The 19,852-nt window shown below is 33.7% G+C and overlaps 1 protein-coding gene across 5 annotated transcripts; it reads left to right on the top strand.

Moving 5' to 3' along the window:
- The first annotated feature begins 6,620 nt into the window (after positions 1–6,620).
- Positions 6,621–19,742, top strand: LOC126726724 (probable LRR receptor-like serine/threonine-protein kinase At1g06840). Of its 5 annotated transcripts, none has more exons than XM_050432090.1 (21): positions 6,621–6,750; positions 7,065–7,257; positions 8,072–8,222; positions 8,760–8,831; positions 8,991–9,062; positions 9,312–9,455; positions 9,535–9,606; positions 9,703–9,774; positions 9,995–10,069; positions 10,664–10,732; positions 10,913–10,981; positions 11,184–11,255; positions 11,613–11,699; positions 13,597–13,665; positions 13,872–14,380; positions 15,317–15,475; positions 15,929–16,212; positions 17,003–17,054; positions 17,285–17,535; positions 18,575–18,709; positions 19,116–19,742. In XM_050432090.1, exons 2-21 carry the CDS (start codon positions 7,149–7,151, stop codon positions 19,458–19,460), a joined length of 2,868 nt encoding a protein of 955 aa, XP_050288047.1. In that variant the 5' UTR covers positions 6,621–6,750; positions 7,065–7,148; the 3' UTR covers positions 19,461–19,742. The 5 variants fall into 5 exon arrangements, with proteins under 5 accessions (XP_050288047.1, XP_050288040.1, XP_050288028.1 ...); XM_050432083.1 differs by lacking the exon at positions 6,621–6,750 and adding an exon at positions 6,768–6,922; XM_050432071.1 differs by lacking the exon at positions 6,621–6,750 and adding an exon at positions 6,774–6,898.
- The last annotated feature ends 110 nt before the right edge of the window (positions 19,743–19,852 follow it).

Here is a 19,852-nt window from a genome sequence, read left to right as displayed (position 1 = left end):
TCTGATTCAATACGAGGGGACATTTCCTGCAACTATAACAGAAAAATGATTGATTGAAGTGCTTTCTTTGAAATCTGGCTTCACATACACATTGAAATGATCACAGAAGTGGTCTTCTTAGCAATGCAGTCTTGTTGTCAAGAGATATATACAAATTGTGTGGATTGGCATCCACAAAACATTAATAAACCAACAAACTTAAGTGTTCTTATTAGTAGAGATGGTATTAGGTGTAACTGGTATGGTTGTGTCCCCTCTCATATAGGGTGGATCTTAAACGTGTGAAACTCACCCCTAGGTCGGACACAACTATCCTGTTACATAAAATACCTTTTTCCTTATTGGAGGTCAATTAGCACTAAATTGCCAAGGGATTCCTAGAGGCCATCCAATATTAGATTGGCACGGTTCTTGGGTTATTTGTATCCAGATTAATAAGTCCCATTCCAAGACTTATAAAGCCCAAAATGATGTAGTTGATGCTCTTTTGAAAGCCCAAGTCCACCTAAACCAAGATTGATCCAAAATTGCTGAGTATGGTTGATGGTACAAGACATGCACACCATTGGATTGACATTGCCAAAGTATAGCCAACCAGTGCTTGGAGTACCCTTTTGTATGAAGAAAAAAAAAACTGTTGTAAACAAAACTTTGGCTACTTCATTCTCTAATTGTCCATGCCCAAAATCCAAATAAACAGGAAAGCACATAATGAGCATTAAGGGACCTTAGCGGAGTACCCTTTTGTATGTTGTCAATTATGTTCCATTCAGACCGAAAAACGAAAAATGTTTCATTGCAAATATTAAATTGCTTAACCCCATGTTTCACCTCAACTCAAATTTTAGTTTGTTTTGTTCTATTTAGCTCGTTATGCAAAATTTTTGTTGATACAAGTTCACTAACCACTTTTTCTTACTTCCTTATCTTTTTTCTTCTCTTATTTTGTTAAGGGATAAGCCATTTTCTTCTTTCTTGTTGTTAAGGGATAAGCCATGATTTGCTACCAGTGCTAGTAGGCCTCAATTGCCCATGGCACAACTACAAACCTAGTTGATAAATTTTCAAAATATAGGAAAATAGAGAACTAGGGTACGTCTCAATGTTGCCACCAATAGGGCGGAGGAACTTTTCAAAAATCCTAGGAGGGCTAGGAGGGGCTGGCCCCCTTAACTTTTCAAAAATCCTCCATCTTATATTTTTTATATATATAAAATAAAAAATAAAAATAAAAATGGGACATAGATTTAAATAATGGCTTCCCTAGATTTTTGCTAATGCATGGACATAAATTTAAATAATGGCTTCCCTAGATTTTTGCTAATGCATTTTATGCTCCCTCTAATTACTATTAGGTCATACACTCATACATAACTCATTAAATTAATGTGCATTTTATGTTCCCCCTACATCATATGTTAAATCAAAATTATAAATATTCTTGTGGGTTCCCATTAGCTTAATTGATAAAATTTCTGATGATTAAATAAAAGATCTGGTGTTCAATCTCCGTCTACACTAAAAACCCATTGGTTTCTTGGTTTGATGATAAAGAACTATCATCAGGAGCGGACGACATAAGTTGAAATTCTCTATAAAAAAAATACATATATTTTTCATGTATAAACAATAAATAATATATATATCTATATATATAGTTTTGCCACTGGCCACCATTCATAGGCTTGGAGTGCTTTGAAGGATCTACCTATGGGGATACCATGAAGGTTGTGGCTTGGAGTGATATTAAGGTAAAGGATATACATACCAGACGACCATAAAAGTGAATGCAACTGACATTTTATGAGTGAGAAGGTGATTATAATGTTCACCCGAATGACACATGACTTCTCAATATCTTATTACAATCTGATCCACAATGTTGAGATAATTATTTCCTGATTTTCAAAAAAAATGAACAACAATCATTTCCTATAAAATAAGACGGATATTGATATTGTGGAAGCAAAAGTCATGTTATTTAGAAATCGTGTCTTAAAAATACTATTTCAATTCTAAATATTAGTTTGGTTATCAAACATCCAAATGTTTAAGGTATGGATATCTCTAACACAAAAATTCAATAAAATTTATGTTATATAGAAATCATGTCTTAGAAAGATTATTTCAGTTCTATGTATTAGTCTGCATATCTCTAAGGCAAAAATGCAATAGTATTCATGCTATACACAATGTATGTCTTAGAATGACTATTTCAATTTGGGTATCAGACATCCAAACCTTAAAATCTCTAAGGCAACAATTCAATATAATTCATGTTATACAAAAATTATGTCTTAAAAACACTATTTCAGTTCTATATATCAATTTGGATACCAGACATATGCATACCAAATCTATATATTTCTAAAAGCTAAAGCGTAGCATTTATTGTTGCTACGCTCCAATTGAGCCACATCAACCTCTACGTCATTATCTTTTTTTTTTTCTTTTTCCAATTTTCCTATAATTGTTTTTAACATTTATTTTTTTAATATTTACACCTCTCCAACCTTTCTCCCTTCCTTACCTTTTCATTTCCCCACTACTTCTCCAACCTTTTTCCCTTTCTTACCTTTTTTATCTTCCCATTACCCTCTAAATTAATATCATTTTTCCTCTTTCCCTCATCTTTCTTTATTTATATATTTTCTTATTCATACTCTCTTACTATAAATTTATCGCAATCTCTTCCATTCTATGCATAGTTTTCCCTCACAACAAAAAGGTTGTTTCTCTCTCTCAATTTTTTGGTGGATTTGCCAAAGGCCTTGTAGCTGAATTGGCGCCCCCCATGTACAAAGTGCTTGGGGTTTAGGGGAAAGGATTCAAGTTGCGGGGTTAGCAGCATATTGTAATTATCTCTCAAAAAAAATTTTGGTGGATTTTTTATTTTTCTTGCATATCTGCTTTAAGTTGATAATTTCTTATATTCTTTAAAACTCTACTCTGGGTTAATGCGATTTAGTTTTGTTTTTAAATTTTTTTTTTTTTTTTTTTTTGTTCTCTTCAATTGTTAAATGTTATTTTATTGCGTTATAAAGAATTAAATATAGCATATAAAAATATAATATTATTCTATTACATAGCATGATTTGGATAATTTGGTATTTATTGTAAATTGATATTTCTTCTATTACATAGAATGATTTTTTATAGTGCTCAATTTAGATGTTAAACTATGATACTTTACTAATTTTTGTTTATTCTTTAATCTTTTGCGGTGGACAAAGTACTCTTAATAGTTGTATTATAAGTACACTATAATGTCATTTATTTAGAGAAAAGAAAAAGTTAACCAAACGAAAATAATAGGATGGGTGACAAATTTTAGCTTTTGCAATTTTATTTTAATTATTATTATTATTTTATAACAATGCATATATAGAAATTTAAGTCTTAGATTTTGCTAATAATTGTTTGTTTGATAATATGTTTTGGGTGGATGAAATTACAACAAATTGTTTTATTAATTGGTCCAATTAATCATTGTTAAGTTTTATTAATTTTCTTAGTTACATTTTTCGGTGTTTTGGATTGTAGGCAGAAAAAAATAAGGTTTGAGAAAGTTTGCTTAAAACAAAAAAATTAATTTCCAAATTTTATATTCTGTTTAATGATTCACAAAATGTTATAAATAACTTTTGTAGGGGTGGTTTTTGGGGGCCCAGGCCCAGCAAGTAAGTGGTTCTGGCCCAAATGTCCCCAAACAATGAATTTGTAGAGAGTGGGTTACAAAACTAGGGCTAGACGAAGTGAACGTCAGTTAGAGGTATTCCATGCAGCATATTGAACGTGAGAATATTCCATTTTAGTTCACAGGATATCGATCCGAGAAGACGTATAAGTGTACCTCTTGCTCTGGTTACAAACTACAGAATTCTTTCACTTCTCTCTCTCTCTCTCTCTTTTTCCTCAATCCTCCGATCCCTTCTTCATGGGGATTTCCTTCTCTTATATAGCACCCTCAAATTGATAAAGGCCTTACACTTGTTAACCATCTGGACTTTCACTTGAGTGCCTGTCCCATCGGACATCCACCTTATCTTTCTGTGAGTTGCACTGGCCAAGATAACATTATTCACCTGTTTTCTTTACATTAATGCGGCTGGAAAAGTAGCTTCTTTGCATTTAATGCGGCAGCTGTGGTTGCCTCCTGTCTAACATTTTCCTCTTGCTTGGGATGGTTCCTCACTGTGTGTAGGGTGTACGTTGGACTCCCATTTGGTGTGTCCGAGGAGGCACTCCTCCTCGGACGCCTCTTAAATAAGTCCGACCCAACAGGATTGGGCTGGAAATCTTCTGGCCCCGTTTTCCCTTCTTGTCATGGTTAGACTCCGCGCGGGGCCCAAAGCCCACTGTTGACTTGTAAAATTCACCCCTACAACTTTTATTAAAAAATGAATATTTTTGTTAACTAGCCTTTTAAATTTTTGAGAAAAATTGTATTTTTTTCATTTTGGTACGACAAAATTTATATTTATGATTTATAATTGTTCCTATCTTACATTTATGATTGTTCCTATGATAAATAAAAATATGATTACAAAATACATTACTCTTTATAAAATTAGTTTAAATTGTAAAAAAAAAAATTAATTAATTAATAAAACCACCATAAAATAATTATCACGCACAATACACGGATTCGCGGCTAGTGACCATAAAAGTGAAGGCAACTGACGTATTATGAGTGAGAAGGTGATTATAATGTTCACCCAAATGACACATGACTTGTCAATATCTTATTACAATCCGATCCACAATGTTAAGATAATCATTTCTTGATTCTCAAAAAAACGAACGACAATCATTTCCTATAAAGTAAGACGAATATTGATATTATGGAAGCAAAAATCATGTTATTTAGAAATTGTGTCTTAAAAATACTATTTCAATTCTAAATATTAGTTTGGTTATCAAACATCCAAACATTTAAGGTATGAATATCTCTAACACAAAAATTCAATAAAATTCATGTTATATAGAAATCATGTCTTAGAAAGACTATTTCAGTTCTACATATTAGTTTGCACATCTCTAAGGCAAAAATGCAATAGTATTCATGCTATACACAATTTATGTCTTAGAAAGACCATTTCAATTTGGGTATCAAACATCCAAACCTTAAAATCTTTAAGACAACAATTCAATAGAATTCATGTTATACAGAAATTATGTCTTAAAAACATTGTTTCAGTTCTATATATCAATTTGGATATCAAACATTCAAACCTTTAAGGTTTGGATATCTCTAACTCAAAAATTCAATATTATTCATGTTATATAGAAATTGTCTTAGAAACACTATTTCAATTCAACATATCAGTTTGGATATCTCTAATGCAAAAATTCAATAGTAATCATGTTATACATAAATTATGTCTTAGAAACACAATTTTAATTTAACATCAAAACCTAAGTAGTGTACATTGTGGATGCTTGGGGGAAAGAGAAGGTGCAGTTAGAAGATTGTTTCATCACATTAGAATAAATTCCCCTTTCAATTTCCCTTTCAAAAAACCAAGAATACCCAAAATCCAAATGTCTATTTTCAATTTCCCCTTTATATTCCCTTAAGCTAGAAGCTCAACTAGACCATAATAGCCCATCTTTTGAAGAGCTCAACTGGATCATTGGGGAAGGCAAGGGTTGTGTCTTGGGCTGAGCCCACCTCTTCCATTAACACTAGAGACCACCCATGCTAACTTCAAGAACACAACCAACCTTCATTATTCATGTTCTCCAAGAACCATCAGTTGGGAACTCAAGAGAGAGACTGAGAGAGTGAGCTTGAGTCTAATATCAGCAAGTGTTTGGTCATTTGACTGACTTATTCTTGGATAATATGAAGAATGCTTACTTGGAATTGGTATAGCTGACTATATTATATTTTATTGTTTTCTTTAGCCGCGTAGCATTTGTGTGTGCGTGTGTGCATTTTCAGTGCGTGAAATAGACACAGCCCGATATCATGTTAGTTTAAAGTAATTAGAATTCACCAAACATGCATTGATTAAATTAATTATCTAATTTGACTTTGTATGTGTATATATTTAGTGTTATAAAGGGCTTAATAGACCTTTTAATGTGGCCAGGACACGAATTTAAGAAAGAAAAAAAATTCACTTTTCATTAAAGTTAACCGATTTTCTTAATAGTTTACCCCAATCAATCAAGGAAGACGTTGGTTGATTTTATACCTTAGTGGACTGGATCGAACTTGACCCAATATCTTTGGGGACAAAGTGCAATTAACCCTAAAATCAAAGAAAGACCCAAATGCAAAATGTCAGCAAACAAAAAAACAAAAATCGAAGAACTGGCTGCCACTGCAAACGTAATCAAGAAAAACCCACGACCAACTTGAATGATATAAACTCAAACTAACTCAACAGTCCCAATGTGCAAATGTAAGACCCAAAACAATGAAACATTTTGTTCCCCTAGTTTTCTCAGCAACCAGGCCAAATCTGAATTTGATAATAAAATAAATCAAACTACAAATAAAACAATGTAGAGAGAGGATTTAGATTCAAGGTCAACACTACAAATGTGACATCAGGAAGCTAAAGTCTGAGCTCCGGCTTTCACTATTTTTTATTCTGAAAACCCAACGTCAGTGACTCAGTGACTATGGCTATGGCTGTCATCTCCATTTTCAATGACAAATTCAAATTCTTGAGCACTCCTAATGGAGACTTGGTCAGCAAGATACCACCCTTCACTAGGTCTAATCTTTTTGAGAATGTAGGTCTAATCTAAAGTTTCAAACTTCTGCTCTAATATTCAATTGTAGTCTATCATATCTGCTTGGTTAACTTTTTTTCAAACTATTCAATCTTAATATATGTGAACATTTTGATTACAATTTTGCCACTTTGTTTCTTCTCAAGTTGTAAGTAAGGGACAACAACTCTGAGTGATTCTCTTATTTGGTTTGAGTATTCATTCATACATTTATCCACCAGTACTGTAATGGTTTTTTTTTTTCAGTTAAACTGAATTGCTTTAGAATTTATTTGTGTGAGTTTTGATAGTTGTTTCTTCATTCTTGTTATTAGGTGGAGCACTTGGGTATTACCAGAAATTCCTGACTTGGGTACTAAGAGAACTTTGAGAGCTCTGGTGTTCTCTGTGTTAGTGAGATGTATCTGTCAAGAGCTTGGACCTGTGGATTATTTATTGTTGCATGGTTGTGTTGTTCTTCACTACTTGTTGGAGCTCAGTATATTGGGATTACCAACCCGGATGAAGGTGATTTTGCTTTCTTTTGCATTTTATGATTCACAAGCTATTTTTGCTATTAAGTTCTTGAGGTTGAGGGGATGCTTATTTTTCTGAAATCGCTTATTTACACTGAGTTACACACTGTCGTAACATAGTGTGTAACTTTCACCACTCTACTGAAATTTTACTTGTGTACTCTCTAACAAGTTATTTTATAATAAATAATGTTTAAATGATTAAATTCATAATTTCCTAAGAGTTTTGGCAAATTAAGAGTGATTAGTCTTGCATATAGTTGAAGAGGGGTGTTTGGACATCACCATAATAGGGTAGTGTGGCAAACGGCAATCTACTTTGCATTGTATTTTGTGGACCATATGAAGAGAAAGGAATCGCCAGACTTTTAAGAATGAAAAGTAATCTGTGCAAGATATTAAAAATAGCCTTTTGAGATCTATGTTTGAATATTGTCTATTGATTGGGGGTGTCTTGTAGTTCTATTATCGACTTTTTTTTTAGACCTCATGAGTACCCGTTTGTAATTCTTCAAGGACACTCGCATTCGCGTGATTATTCTTTCTAATAAATTATTCTCTTACTTATCAAAAAAATGATGTTGCATATGGTTGGACTGTAGTTGCTATTTGATTTATTGATTGTGTATGCTCAAAACTTGGGGCTGCTAATAATGTTAATGCATATTTGTTAAAAATAACTTCACTCTCCTTAAATGCAGAAACCCAGATACTAGAAGTATAGAAACACAAGGACCAGCAAAGCTTATGAACTTTCTAAATGTAATGTTGATGAAACAATAATTAACATTTGTATTAATTTGCAGTGAAGGCATTGCAGACCATCAAGAGCAGTTTGATAGATCCAAATAAAACTCTGAGTAATTGGGATCAAGGAGACCCATGTACTTCAAATTGGACAGGAGTTGTGTGCAACAATACAATATCAGACGATGGATATCTACATGTTCAACAATTGTATGATTTTAACCTTTCCTGAATTTATTTCTATCAGGGAGCCTTATTGATGTGAATAATGTTGCATATTTTCTTTCACACAGAAATTTTTTTCTTACTGTATTTCTTTTTGGTCCCCTTGCATGATGAGATATATTATTCCACTTTTATATCTTCTCATAGTAGTTGGTGCAGGAAACAAAATTCATTGGTTCTGTAGTTCATTTGAGATTAAAGAAATTTATTAGAATAGGATCTATTAGCCACAATTTTCCAAATGATCACTAGCAGGTCTTAATTAATTTAAAATCTGTCTTCATGATCTTTTCATTTGTCTAAAATTAATAACTAATGATTTATTATAAAACTTATTGCCTACAGACTCAATTGTTATCTCATGCCTGGCATTTTGTTAGATTATACACTAGTCACAAGTTCACATATAAGAGTGTCAAGCTTTGATAAAACCTGGCTATTAATTGCATTGCATCTAAGCATTTCCAATGAAGAGCTAGCTATTGTGCTTTAATAACTTTCTTTTGGGATGCTTCTCTGCAGGCAACTACTACATATGAATTTGTCAGGAAGTTTGTCTCCAGCGCTTGGCCAATTATCAAATTTGAAAATATTGTATGGCAAAGGATATTTGAGGATAATTTTTTTGTGCTACAAATATCTTTATTTGAATCCTAGCTTTTGGATACCTTTCAATTAATATTCAAAAATCCAATGGTAGCATTTGATTTACTTATCCTACTAATATATTTTTCTCTATCTACTCTTTTGAAGGGATTTTATGTGGAACAGCATAAGTGGAATAATACCAAAGGAGATAGGCAGTATTACAACTTTGGAACTCTTGTAAGTTGAGAAGCTTCACTGCTTGTTAGATTAGATGCTCAACAATGTTATAAGATGATTATATTCCTTTACTGTTAAGAAATGGAGATATGCTACTAGTTCATGCATATTGAAAGTCTTTGATTTCTAAATAATATAGGAGACGATCCTTATCAAATCTGGACTAATTTTACTTTATATTATTTTTCGGAATACTTGGTATTTTAACGTTGCATTGCATTTGCTTTGTCTTTAATTCTGTGTTTCCAGGCTTCTGAATGGAAACCAATTAACAGGTTTTTTACCTGAAGAGCTTGGGAACCTTCCAAAATTGAACAGAATACAAATTGACGAAAACCATATATCAGGACCAATACCCACATCATTTGCAAACTTGAACGCAACGCAACATTTGTGAGTATATTTCTGATGTTATATTGTCTAAATCAGGTCTGCAAGGACTAACCCTTCCACTTCTCTATTTTGTGAGCAGTCACATGAATAACAATTCAATCAGTGGGCAAATCCCTCGTGAGTTATCTAGGTTACCAAATCTTTTTCACTTGTAAGTCAGTAGTTTGTCATATTCTAATATTTCGTATGAGTCATCTGTCAGTACAATCTGTGAGATCAGTAACCATCTTCAACTATGCACCTGCAGCCTTCTTGATAATAACAACTTATCAGGGTATCTTCCACCAGAGTTCTCTGAACTGCCACAATTACGGATACTGTACGGTTTCTACTTTCCTAGAGCATAAATATATTTTTGTGTCTATCACATAAATGTCTCTACATTTAAAAATTGTGAATTTGTTTTCTTTTTAGTTTGCTTTTCATCTTGAACAAGGTTATAATTTATAAGTTTTCACTTTTCATCTTTCTACAATGTAACATTTGTTAAGTATCTATATTCATGTTTCTTAATGGTTTCATTTTTCTTTGTTTTTCAGTCAACTTGATAACAATAACTTCAATGGGGCTACAATTCCAGCTTCTTATAGCAAAATGTCTAATTTGCTGAAGTTGTAAGTTCATACTATTATCATATGTTTGTAACTGGGTCCCAAAAGTAAAGGCAGAGCAAGGTGCTAGCCTTGAAGTGTAAGGCTAAAAGTTTTTATTTACTTTTTTGGCTTAATGACAGAAGAAGCTTTGTTTTTTCCTAAAATGCAAAACTAAAATAGTAAGGAAAATACTAGCAAAATAAAATGGTAATATAAGATAGATAATATGGTGTACTTTTTGTGGTGAAAAATACATAAATTATTCCAACTTTCATTGAAAAGAAATACAAATGGGAAAGTTATTCAACTTAGAAGTGTTGGTTGGCATGAAGGTATTTCATTGCAATTTTGTGAAACATCATGGCCACTGGTCCACTGATCAAGTCAGGATTTCCTTATTGATCCTTTGCTCTTTGACGTTCCATGTCACTATGTAGTCTGCACAACTTGAAAATAAGCTAGATTATCTTAATCAGATATCATAAAGCTTTCATGTTCTTAATTCAAAAAAGCTTCATACACTTGCAAGATGGCAATTAAGGAGTATGCACATTCACATGTGACGTGATGTTTAATGCAAGATTGATAATTTTTGGGTTTGGTTGGATTTGCCAGGAGCCTTAGGAACTGCAGTTTGCAGGGACCAATTCCGGATTTGAGCCAAATACCAAACCTTTATTATCTGTAAGTTGCTTTATTTTGCTTTCCTTTGTAGTAGTCCTATGATGATCAAGTATGGCTTTTAAATCAGAAAAATAAATGCACCAGGCTGAATAAAATTTTCTCTTTACTTTGTCAAAGACAACTCCATGAGGCACTAGCTACATATGTTTTCTTTATTTTTTTACTTTATATCATTTTCAGAGATCTCAGTTCAAATCAGCTAAATGGAACGATACCTTCATATAGGCTTTCGGGGAATATGACAACTATGTAAGATTCTCCATCTCCTGAATGACAACTATCTGCTTCTTTTTTTCCTGTTTTGTTTAAACTTATTTTCCAGGTATTCCAAAATATTTACAGACGTGTCTGTCAGGTTTCAATTTTTTTTTTTTTTAAGTAGTTTTTGAAGATAATTTATACTAGCAATTCCCTTGACTTCTAACATCTATTATTTGAACAATATGCTCAGCTTGTTATCCAACAATAGTCTAACTGGGGCAATTCCCACCAGCTTTTCGTCTCTCCCTCAACTTCAAAAATTGTGAGTATTCTCCCTTTCTTTTTCCTTCTTCTGTGTTTAGTTCTGTGGTTCAATTTTATTGTAAATTATTTCATATTTATCTGCTCAGAAATTTGTTTTCTTCACATTTATATAAATTTGAGCCAATGAGCTCTAGCTCAAATGGCACTTCCTCTTTTCGTAAGAATGGGTGGAGGGTAAGGTCATGGGTTCAAAACCCACTGCCTACGTGTGTAACTTTCCAATAAAAAAATCTAGATTTGAGTTTCCACTTATCACAATAGTGAGATTGTAAAGTTACTAGTTAATATCAGTCAATAAATTAAACTGTTAATAAAAGAAACTGGATTTATTTGGTAAATTGCGTTCCCCATGCAGGTCAATTGCAAACAATTCATTGAATGGCTCTATTCCATCCATCATTTGGCAAAATAGGACTTTGAATGGAACGAAGAAACTTACAGTGTAAGACCTGAACGAAAATGTTTTTGTTTTTGATGAATGCATAAATCTTTCATTTAGACAATGTATATATTTACAACATTTACAACTAGCAGGGAAACTACTATACCTAAGAAACACAGCCAACTGCTACAGAACCATGGACAACAGAGGCCTATTCAAAGCAGTATGATTTATATTGTTACACCAAAACAACCTATATTTAATGTTGGCACCTATAGCTTGCAAGCCTGGCTCTCCCATTATATATTTGAGAATTTCGAAAAAGCCAAAGATGATAGATGGTAGCTGCCCAGGCTAGCTTTACCATTGGTCTTTTGAAAACTTACATCCTCCAGAACAAGAACTTCTACTCCTTGATCATCATACTTTTCCTCCCCTACATCATCAAACAAGAAAAAAATTTTGAATCAAGGGCTTTCCTTTGAGATATTTGCTTCATCTCCACACTTCTCACAATTTCACCCTCTTAAATTACTTCAATCCCTTTCCTCTTTCTATCTGAAACTTCAATAAATCCATCATCATCAGTGTTCTCTTTCTCGACTTTGCTCTGTACCTCATTAGACTCCTTTGGTTGCCATAATTACGTTGGCCTCTTCGAAAATGTCCTCTCATTATGTCCATACCGCTCCCAGTATCAACAGGAATATGATGGAAGTTTACCCAAATAAGAATCTTAGCTAGAAAAGGACTTATGAATTGCATATCCGGTTCAGAGCATCTCAGTATCAAAATATTATTGATCACATGCCACTTGCAAGATTCCAACACCTCTTCCCTATAGCCTTTGCATTTTTTTGAATTTGGACAAAAACATCCCATTTTCAGCAATCTCTTCAACAGAACCAAAATATTGCCACAGTTTCTTAACCTTGTTCTTAACCTAGAAGAAAGGAGGAGCTTTCTCCAAAAAATGCCCCCACAAGACAGTTTGTCCACTTCTTTATTCCCTCCTGAACCGCCACTAGTGGTGGCCTAACAGTATCATTCCCATCTATCTTCTCCAATGGAAAAAAGCTTAAAGAATCACTATTAATGGGCTAGTGAAACAGATTCCTCCAGTCTAAACCTTTCTCCTCATTGGGCTTCAATAGTCTTTCCTAGTCTTAAGCCCAACAGCTTCTCACCGGTTTTTCACCTCAGCATCTAGCACAGCACCAGTCTACCCCCCTCCAACTCAGCATTAGCAACTCTATAATCTTGGCCAACGAACCAATATTGTTGTGCTCAATCATTCTTCCAAATCCCAAATGCTCTTCTGTTTCCCTCCATCCTGAGCCAATGAATACTTATTAGGACTCAAAATCTGACACACTTGGCCAAGCACATTCTGCTGAGAAGTGAGAACCAGTATCTGATTCTTGACACTTCAAAATCTGGATCTTCATAGTTGAACTCTTGCTCAAGATTCCAATCAGATTCTGATTCGGCTGTGCCCAAGCTTGCTTTATTTTGCCCCATGCGGAGCCTTCTCAGGGTGATTTTGCATATTAGCCATACAAATCCTAACCCCCTTGCCTTAAGAACCACCATGTGTCATTGTTCTGGTATTCATCCTCATCAAATCTAACCAACCTAAGGCGCACTAACAGGAGCATTTTCTGTTACTGTCCATTTTCCCTTTTACCTAAACAACAATGTTACATTCCCAATGTACTCAGGTTGGCTATGATTTTTAATAATATTTTACGTTACCTATCAAAAAAAAAAAATTCTGGGGGTGTGTACACATCAAACAGACATCTTGTTTTTCTATTGGTTCAAAATAAAGTTGATTCCTTTTTCTGATAACAGTCTTTGGTAAAATTCAAAGTTGTAAACTCCTGGGTTGACTTCAATAAAGTTGCTCTCATACTGGATCTTCTAAGTTATTGCTTTTGGTTCTTTTGTATTGCAGGGAGTTGCAGAATAATAAGCTTTCAAATATTACAGGCAACCTTGATCTATTTCCAAATGTCACTGTCTGGTTTGCTTCTATACCTCCTTCCACATTCTTTGCTTTCTAATTAGTTTTTCATATAGAACTTCATGTGTAACAAAATGCATTTTCAAAATGTGAATACTTGTTAAAATATTGTGGATGTTATCTTTGTAGCTTTAGTTTTGCAAGGTGTAACAGACATAGCACATTGATATGATCATGTCACTTGTTTTTATTTTCAACTTTTTCAGGCTTCAAGGGAATCCCTTATGTTTGAACTCCAGCCTATCCCACTTCTGTGGATTCGAACCTGGGGATGAAAATAGCAGTCAAAGTTCAACAAATACAACTTCTGTTTGTCTGGCTCAAGAATGTGAACCCCCTTTCGAATATTCAAATTCCTCTACAGCTCCAGTAGAATGTTTCTGTGCTGCCCCTCTGTTTGTTGGATATCGGTTGAAAAGTCCTGGATTCTTAGATTTTCGTCCATACAAAGATAAATTTGAGGAATACTTGACATCCGGTCTTCAATTGTTTCTCTATCAGCTGTCCATTGAATCTTTTGCATGGGAAAACGGACATCGACTGGGAATAGAATTGAAGCTTTTTCCTGTGTATGATGCTAGCAGTGCTACTAAGTTCAATATGAGTGAGGTTCGTCGCATCTTCGGCATGTTCACATCATGGAATATTTCGGATAATGACCTTTTTGGACCTTATGAACTAATCCGCTTCCCTCTAATGGGCTTCTATAAAGATGGTCTGTCTCGAAACCCTTCTTTGATATGTTTTACAACAAAGCTTTCTTGTAATTGGTGGGTTCTAATTAGCTCAATTGATAAAACCTCTTGTCATCAAATAAGAGATTTGGGGTTCAAACCCCGTCTATACCAAAAATCAATTAGTGTCTTGACTTGACGATAAAGAGCAATCATTGTGGAGCAGATACCATACGTTGAAATTCTATCGCATCTATCGAAAAGCTTTCTTGTAGTTGAAACTAATGCTTGTTTAGCAGTTGACGAATGTACAACTATTTTCCCCAATTTATTTTGACCTGTACCTTAAAATTCTCTATATTTAAAATGCAATCTTTAAGCCCATGTCATTGCTATGTTTTTGTTTGGGTTCATATTCTGAGAGATGTGTAGTTTGTCTGTGGGTGGCACATTTAAGTGGATATCACCATTTCTTTTGCTGCCAACTATGTTGAAGAAAGGTCCTACTGCATTTGGATTAGCATTTTTCCATTAGCTTTTTAACTTATTTGCTTATGTAAAGCTTTTTAAAACATCATCTCTTTCTAAGTAGAACTGTACTATTGCCAACTTTCAGCAAATAAGCTAATGCATTTTCCTCAAAAAGCTAATCCAAACGCACCAGTGATGCTCAGTGGTATAACAGATGCATTTGCACTACTTTGATCCACCACATAAGTTAATAATGGCAATTCTTATTTCTTAGTTCAAGATGATTTCTAATTTTTTAGGCAATTAAGTTGTGTTCTAATCTTCACCTATACTGATCAAGAAGACCGCTTCAAATTCACACCCTATGTCACCTATGACTTGACCCCAAGGATAGATGAACTATTACTCATTCATATCTTCCCTTCTTTCATGTATTCATATATGAGAGGAATAATGCTGGATAGCTTTGATTTTGTTTGTGCTCATAGTTTTCACTAATGTTGCAGAGAATGACAACTCTCCAGGCTCTGGTTTAAGCAAAGGCGCATTGGCTGGCATAGTAGTGGGGACCATTGCAGGTGCAGTTACATTGTCTGCAGTTGTTACTCTACTGATACTGAGAATGCATATGAGGAAGCACCATTCAATTTCGAGAAGACGTCATTGTGAGTATCTTATGTTCAGGAAGTTAGGGTATTCAGGTAGATATGTCATGATTTTTAACTTTGCTTGTAATTGTTTCTATTCTACAACCTGATTATCAATTGGATCAGGCCGATGCTTGTACAATTACAAAGGCCTTAGCCTGGCTTGGTCAATATCTTAGCCCTACCTCAGCTTATACTGTTGAGCAAGCTTCAGCCAAGTTTGGACTGGCCCATGATTGGAAACATCATTTAGAAATGAAAACAGTTGGTTGCATACCACAACCAGTCAGCAACTATGTTAACAATGTTGTTTACTTGTAACATGTAATGTGTGTTAGCATAAGTAAAACATTCTGATAATTAATACATAATTTTATCAGTTATTTTTTTAAAAATGGACATAGAATCTTTATATGCAGCACATGTCACTATGTTTCATTTTTTAACATTGGACCTGTATTTAATATGCAGTGTCTAAGGCCTCCATAAAAATTGATGGTGCGAAGAATTTCACTTTTGAAGAAATGGTCATGGCTACAAACAACTTTAACGACTCCACTCAGGTTGGCCAAGGAGGGTACGGAAAGGTTTATAAAGGCATTCTAGCTGATGGTACAGTTGTGGCCATAAAACGTGCACGAGAGGGATCCTTACAAGGTGAAACAGAGTACTTGACAGAGATAGAATTGTTATCAAGGTTACATCATCGAAACCTTGTGTCTTTGATTGGATATTGCGATGAGGAAGGTGAACAGGTACTTTTTCTCATCTGCAAGAGTGAAAAATTGAAAGATGTAAAATCGTGCATATAGCTGCTTTGAACAATTGCAAACAATAAAAGAAATCAAATTCAATCTAGAGACATTTAAGATGAGATGTTATGCCAAGTTTGTTAATAATATAGAGTTATATATAGAGATCTTCATAAATTAAGGATTACTTGTAAAAATGCATCAAAACCTTATATATCTCCTTTAGCATTGAACTTGGGAGAAGATAGCTTTTCATTTTCATTTTCATGAGCATTATGTTTCTCCTGCAAAGTTGTTTGGCGTTCACTCCTAGGACAAGTTTTTCTTGCACTTTGTTGCTTAATTTGTGTTGAAAATTTAGCTTGGGGAGTGATGTGGGAAGCACAAGCAAAGAATTATTTTGATTTCTTTTTAGACATCAATTATATTTTTATTTCAGGCCATAAATAATTAGGTTAATTAGTATTTTTATTTAAAGTCAAGGGTAGTTTTGTGATTCAATAAGTAGTGTTTCCTATGTAAATTAGAATTAGTGTTTAGTATCTTTATATAAGCAAATATTGTACTCTAATCAAATGGTGATTATTTTTTATGAATGAAAATTTCTTTTGGTTTTATGGTTTGGTGCCAACTCCAGCCAACCCTAAGTGCTAACTTTTGGTGGTTTTTCCTCACTTGGTGCTGACTCCTAGGTTCTATCTTTATTTTTCCTATCTTTTAATTTTGTTGTTGAACCATTCTAGCCTGTCATGCATCAGAGAGGGCTTCATCTGAGTATTTTTTTTGCATGCAGATGTTGGTATATGAGTTTATGTCAAATGGTACTCTAAGGGATCACCTTTCTGGTATGCCTTTTTCATTCTTTAAGCTTGCCTTTATTGATCTCACTATAATGTTTTCTGAGCGTTCTTCATTGCATATGAATGCAAGTGAAAATTTCAATTTACAATTTTTCTTCACCACCCCCCCCCCCCTCTTTTCTGTCCTTTTTGAGCTAAACAGAACAAATTTACTTTTTAAAATTCTACATTCCATTCTAATGACTTATCAGTGGTTCATGCGTGCAATAATACAGCTAAGTCTGAAGAACCTCTGAGTTTTGCTATAAGATTGTCAATTGCCCTGGGATCGGCTAAGGGCATCCTCTACCTACATACTGAAGCTGATCCTCCAATATTTCACCGAGATATCAAGGCTAGCAACATATTATTGGACTCTAAGTATACGGTAAAAGTTGCTGATTTTGGACTTTCGCGACTTGCACCTGTTCCGGATATTGAAGGTGTTATGCCTGCTCATATATCTACAGTTGTGAAGGGGACACCAGTAAGACACTTATTTTTTATGCTTAACTAATGCTAGAATTATAAACTCCATAGAATCTAGGTTTATGAGTGAATTTTCCCCCCACTATCACCGATTTTGTCACCGGTGTTCTCCATATGTGACACTAGTGCTGCATGTTAAGTGCCTATAAGTTTTATATGTTTCAACCACTTTTAAAAATCAGACCAAACTGACTGTGTGAACCAAGACCTACCAGTCCAGACCTATCTCAAAATTGGAAGTTTTCTAAAAACCAATTAAAACAAGAAAACCAACACTTCAACTGCTAAAACCTGTTTCTCAAAAAAAAAAAAAAAAATGAATAATTGGGCCGAGCAACAAGTCAAACATTAAACTAAAGGAAGAAGAATAATATCATTCTTTATATTTCCAATATGGGACTTTCAACATTAATGCCTAAACTAGTCTCACATTGAAAAAAGGAAAAAGAAAAAGAAAATATTTTTTTTTTATACAAGAAAAAAAAAATGTTAAAAGTGTATTTGACACATGAATGAGCCACTCTTCCCTTTAATCTTTTCTTCTTGATATAGAAATGTGGATTTGATTCTTGATATGGAAATGAGGTTGTCCAAGCCTCCATCCCAGGTTAAAATCAAAAGTAATTTAAGAGCAAGAATATTTAGGGTCACAAGTTAATAACATAAGCTAACATATATTTAATTGAAATATTATTATTTAAGACATCACAGTCCAACCACTGGTTGAACCGAAGTCCAACTAGAAAACCAAGAAATTCTTTCCTTTTAGGTTATTTTCTCTGTCCAGTTTTTAAAAATACGATTTCAACATTTGACAATCTAGCATGGGCTTCTAACTCTTTCGCAATAAAAATGAATTGATAATAGTGTTGTCCATATTTCCATATTTGTTAAAATTATAAATTTAGCAATTTTTTTTTTTAAAAAGAGAATAAATAAATAAATGAAACTAATTGTAGATGAAATAGACTTAATAATGTCATAGATGTGATTATGTCTATTTCTTTATTCTCTCATTCTCTATATAAAATTTGCAGGGTTACCTAGATCCGGAGTATTTCTTAACTCATCAACTGACAGACAAGAGTGATGTTTATAGTCTTGGTGTCGTATTTCTTGAACTCCTAACTGGGATGCAGCCAATTTCACATGGCAAAAACATTGTTAGAGAGGTAAAACCTCATAGACCCAATTGCCTTTGATTCAATAGGGCCTAATGATATATCAGGTGATTGGGCATGAAAGCAAAATTGTTCTTCTGTAATTTATTTTACTCATGCAGTTTTCATTTTGTCTATCTTTCTGTCTCCTTTTCCTCCTACCATTTGTCATTTTATGCTACGCATGAATAGTCAGAAGAGAGTTCCTCATTTGCAAAGTTCCAATTTTAACTTAATATTGAAATCTTTTAAAATCTTCATTTTCCAACCTTATGCCAAACAGTCATTCAAATCTATTATATTTATGATCACTACGACATAATGTTCATTTTTTTTTTATCCTTTAGATATAGTAGTTAAACTTTTGTAATAAAATGGTCTCTTATAGATTTTTTTTAATGGCTTTTATCTGTTTCAGGTTAATGCCATGTATCAATCTGGTATGATCTTTTCGATTATTGATGGTCGAATGAGATCTTATCCTTCTAAATGTGTGGTGAGATTTTTGACTTTGGCTCTCAAGTGTTGTGAAGAAGAAACAGATGCTAGACCTTCAACAACAGAGGTGGTTCGAGAACTTGAAAGTATATGGCATATGATGCCTGATTCGGACATTAGATCAATAGATCCTATGGTGACTGATGCTGAAAAGGTTGTGACAACTCCATCATCATCTTCTATTGTGAAGATTCCTTATGCAGCATTTGATGAATCTGGCAGTGAACTGGTTAGTGGAGTTGTTCCAACCATCATGCCCAGATAGAAAACATCTTGGAAAATTGGTTGTATCAAAACCTAAGGTTGCTATTATTTAGAAATTTTGAACTGGGAATGGTCTTTACAATCACCTTGATTGTTGATGTTGTGTAAAGTCTCACTCTTATTATTCTTCATTACAATTTTTTTTTTTCTTGAAAAGTAATGTAGTTAGAGCACTAGGTGGTGTAATATTGTTGGTTTAAAAACTAACATCATACTTTGTAATATAAACAGGTTGTAGTGAAATTGTGAAATACAATTAATAAGAAACATAATTTTATCTCAATCATGTTAATCGAGTATCTGCTATGTGATTCAATCCAAGGGGACACTGTCCTGCAGCTATAACCAAAAAGAACATATTGAAGTGCTATATTTGAAATCTGGTTTTACATA

Source organism: Quercus robur, chromosome 1, assembly GCF_932294415.1.
Source record: "Quercus robur chromosome 1, dhQueRobu3.1, whole genome shotgun sequence".
Taxonomy (NCBI): Eukaryota; Viridiplantae; Streptophyta; class Magnoliopsida; order Fagales; family Fagaceae; genus Quercus; species Quercus robur.
This window is presented reverse-complemented; position numbering and strand designations above follow the sequence as displayed.

Coding starts and splice junctions, on each gene's coding strand:
- LOC126726724 (XM_050432090.1), top strand. CDS start 7,149: ATGTATCTGTCAAGAGCTTGGACCTGTGGATTATTTATTGTTGCATGG. Junction 10,982..11,183: donor TCGGGGAATATGACAACTAT/GTAAGATTCTCC, acceptor CAATATGCTCAG/CTTGTTATCCAACAATAGTC. Junction 17,536..18,574: donor CAGTTGTGAAGGGGACACCA/GTAAGACACTTA, acceptor TAAAATTTGCAG/GGTTACCTAGATCCGGAGTA.